General features: G+C 36.5%; 1 protein-coding gene across 1 annotated transcript; it reads right to left on the bottom strand.

Moving 5' to 3' along the window:
• Positions 1–277: 277 nt before the first annotated feature.
• Positions 278–3,516, bottom strand: LOC114173252 (putative metal-nicotianamine transporter YSL7). Its single transcript, XM_028057525.2, has 6 exons — positions 3,093–3,516; positions 2,547–2,710; positions 2,347–2,444; positions 2,104–2,238; positions 1,627–1,816; positions 278–1,522 (listed from the first exon to the last, which is right to left on the bottom strand). Exons 1-6 carry the CDS (start codon positions 3,412–3,414, stop codon positions 404–406), a joined length of 2,028 nt encoding a protein of 675 aa, XP_027913326.1. The 5' UTR covers positions 3,415–3,516; the 3' UTR covers positions 278–403.
• Positions 3,517–3,946: the final 430 nt, after the last annotated feature.

Consider the following 3,946-nt stretch of genomic DNA (forward strand, 5'->3'; position numbering starts at 1 on the left):
TTGTGTTCTATTGTTGTCATTTATCAATATATTTCCTTAACTGTTAGTTTTTCTCATTTTCTTAACTGGATGTATGTGAATCTGATTTCTTATATTGGAGTATATAATTCAATCGAAAACCATGACCTAATTTTGCTGGCCATGCGGAAAGAGGACACAACAAAGGTTGACTTTGTATCAAGGAGTCTGTTCTATTTACATGGAATTCTCTGAAGATGCTGAATAATGGTTTGATACTTTTGTAGAGATATAAAAGAAAGAAATATTTTTACAAAGATAAAAAGAAAGCAATGCAAGGGTCCATATTTATTCAGAAAAGAAAAGTTGTATAACAAGAAATCCAAATACAATGTGTGATCATTCCTTAACTTGATATGAACATCATGATCCAACTAAAGAAGCATCAAGGACCACCATTCAAGAAGGTGTCAACCTTCTTATTGACAGCACTAGACAAGAACTTCATGCAAATTGGTGGAGTGGCTCCAGCAAGAGACATTATAGCAGCAGGAACACTCCACAAAGAATCACCACATATAAGTCCAGATGCTAAAGCAGGACCAAAATCATTTGCGTTTGATTTGTTCTTTTTCTCCCACAAAAACAGAATCAAGCTCCCAATGCACATGTCAATAGCAAAGTAGCCACCAAGATAGAATGGGATGGCCAAAGCCATGGCGTTAGGAACAAACCTATATATCCTATACTTGGTCTCATAATGCACCAACAAATCACGCACTATGTTAATAAACACAGCCAAGAAAAAGAATATGATAGCTAGTTGAAGACAATGTTTGGGGAGAGAAGAGAAACCTTTAGCTCCAAGAAGGGCCATTCCACGGTAAACTTCTCCATAGGGTGCAGGGTAAGAGCCTTGAGGGTCACCAAGTGTGTAGGCCTTGTGGAAGAACCAAAACATCAAAGGGGACACAAGACACCCTGTGGCAGTACCTAAAACTTGGCTCACAAACATGGACCTAGGAGATGCAAGGGTGAGGTACCCGGTTTTGAAGTCTTGCATCAAATCAGAAGCTGTGGAAACAATGCTCATCATGACACCACATGATGCAAGGCCTGCAATGATGCCTCCATTCTCAAGGCCAACCCATGAACTGAATATAATTATGGCAACTTTGCCATAGTTTGATGCCAAAGACCAATCAGTGAGACCACATCCATAGGCATTGCAGAAGGCCAGAATAGGAGCAATGAGGTAAGTGATTAGTACATGATACCATTTCAGTTGAGGAAAGATGTGTGACACCGTTATGATGGAAACAACAGCAAGAACAATATAGCCACTGAAAGCAGCCCAAGAGGGAATCTGATCTTTCAAGAAATACTCTGTGCGACGTTGAGTATCTAAGTCTGCACTCGGGGTTTTATCAACATTGTCCGGGTTTAGATGGCGTGACTTTTTTTTCTCAAGGTGTTCCGTGATGAGACTATAGGCAACTCTTATCAGCATCATGACACAATGGTAAAGACCGTCCCCAAGCATCATAGCAATTGCAGTGAATACCTGTTCATGGATTTTTCTCATAATTAGCACTACACAATTTGAACATTGTAAACAAATTTTAAAAAATGACATGTTAAAAACTATGAAAGTGGATATATGTGTACCCTATATCCTTGGATGCTGCTTAGACTGCTAGCAGGTATATCTGCACTATACCAGATTCCTTTCTTTTTCTCAATCCAAGGCCATAGGATTCCCCATGAGATTACAGCTCCAAGAAGCAGAGATACATTTATCAAGTAAGGGCAAATCATTCCAACTCCAACATAGGTAGAAGAGAAATCAAAGTAGAACCTGTAAATTTTGTACTCAGATTATTGATTTCATTACTTAAATACTATACAGTCAAAGGGAGAAACGAGCGTTGGGAAATATGCACAGTAAGAGTTATTATACTGTCACTATAAAGACTTTTATCCTATCACTTTTAAAATAATTTGTGTAAAATTAAAAGTCTTACCACATGAGGATTATAGTCTAATTAAAGACATATGTTGATAGATGGAAATTCAGTAATCTGATTTGTGTTGATTTCTAGTCATATGCCAATCAATCTTAAGCTGTAAGACATATATAAATACCTTTTGCTGTAGGCTTGGAGACCAAATGTGGGAAAAGTGTTGAACCCACAACCATCTCCTGCAGTGAAAAACCATTGGAAAAAACCAAAAGCAAAGCTGCCACAAAAACTTTTGAAGAGCATAGCAACCTGTTTCCTGTTTACACAAATGTGGTAAAGTTAAGTATGGCACAAAGTTAAAAAAAAAAATGTGGTGTACTATCTGTTTATGTTGTATACATATGAATTGCAAAACAATACTTACTTTGCTAGTTTTGCTCCTTTTGGTGTGTGTAAGCTATTGACAAGAAGAGCTGTGGCAGTTCCACTAGGATATGTTAGTTTGTACTTCAATATCATCATCTGTGTAATGTCAATTGAAATGTTAGGTTCAATAAGCTGCAATGAAATTTACATGAATGAGGTGCAATTGAAAAACTTTGCTATAGTTGTGTTTCAACATACCTTTCTCAAAGGCACTATAGAGAAGAGTCCAACAAAACTAACAACAAAAAGAAAACCAAACATCCAACCCAGAGAGAGGCTCTTTGTATTGATTGGTGTGTTCCCCCCATCAACTTGAGCTGCAATGTATGGACTCATACCAAGTAGATAACTTCCCATGCCACCTTTTCACAACACATATTAAATATAATAAAAGTAAAACATAATATGCACTAATCAAAGTCAACAAGTCTGTACTAGTCAAAAAATTGGGGAAAATAAAAGATTCAAGGCGAATTCATTAAATTTTGAACAGGGGTCCTAATAAGCTTAAACCAACCCAAAAAATGATTTTCTTTTAATCTGTTACCCTGAACCTAAAGTGGAGAAGAAATTATTTCTTTACAAGTGGGTCATGTGAACATAAACTGGTTTTCATATTCTTTTTTTTAACTAACAACATGCATTCAGTGCTATGTTATATATACCAACTTTGAAAACTAAAGACAGGGTAGTACAAAATATGAGCAAAAGGGTGGTGAATGAAAATAAGAATTAAAAACTTACTGCTGAATGCAATTCCAGAAGATGCAACAACGAAGGTTTGAATGACAGTGTTCTCCTGACGAGTGAAAGGTTCTCTGAGCAAGCCACAGCTGTTGAGGAGGGTAGTGTAGGACTTGATCACTGCAAATCCCAACAACCCTGCAGCTACATTGAGGGATGGAATGATCCCTGTGGTGAAGTTGAGTTTGCACACAATGAAGTTGAAAACAAGACTGAGAACAAAGCTTGTGACCACTGATCTCACAGTGATTTGTTTTGTCCATGGTGGCACCCTTGTCGTCCTGAATGCTTCTTCACCCTTCACGTTACCCTCTTCTTCCATGTCTAGGGACCTCACCAAAACACAATGCAATCAATGCTATGTTCACTTTCTCTCACCCCTTCAAATGAATGGTGATTTTGGTGTTGTCTGTGAATGTGCTTGTTTGTGTAGCAATGGGAAATCTATAGAATCAAGCATTTTCTATTTACTACAAGTTTTGATAAGGGAATCAAGGGGTTACCATATGTGAATCATTAACCTCTTGTTTTGAGAAGTTTTCATTACAGAGATTACTTTAAGTCGTGGACAAAATATTCCTTGTACAGTTGTATTTTTGTTTAGGGAGGAACTGCTACAGTTGAATATCCAACAGTAACCTTTTACTCTTTTAAGGAATATAATTGTTTCATTCTAAATTTATCACTAGCTTTTAATTCATATCTTTATTTTAGAATATAATGACTACGCATTACCAATATAGAAAACAGTGTACAGTTATTCAGTCAAAAATCACTGTCAGTTTAAATATAAAGGCCAAAACAAAAAAAAAAAAATTATGTATGATGTTTGTGATTAGATGATAATATAATTT

The sequence above is a fragment of the Vigna unguiculata genome, chromosome 2 (genome assembly GCF_037176805.1).
Source record: "Vigna unguiculata cultivar grain cowpea cultivar isolate G323 ecotype 2 chromosome 2, ASM3717680v1, whole genome shotgun sequence".
In the NCBI taxonomy this organism is placed as follows: domain Eukaryota; kingdom Viridiplantae; phylum Streptophyta; class Magnoliopsida; order Fabales; family Fabaceae; genus Vigna; species Vigna unguiculata.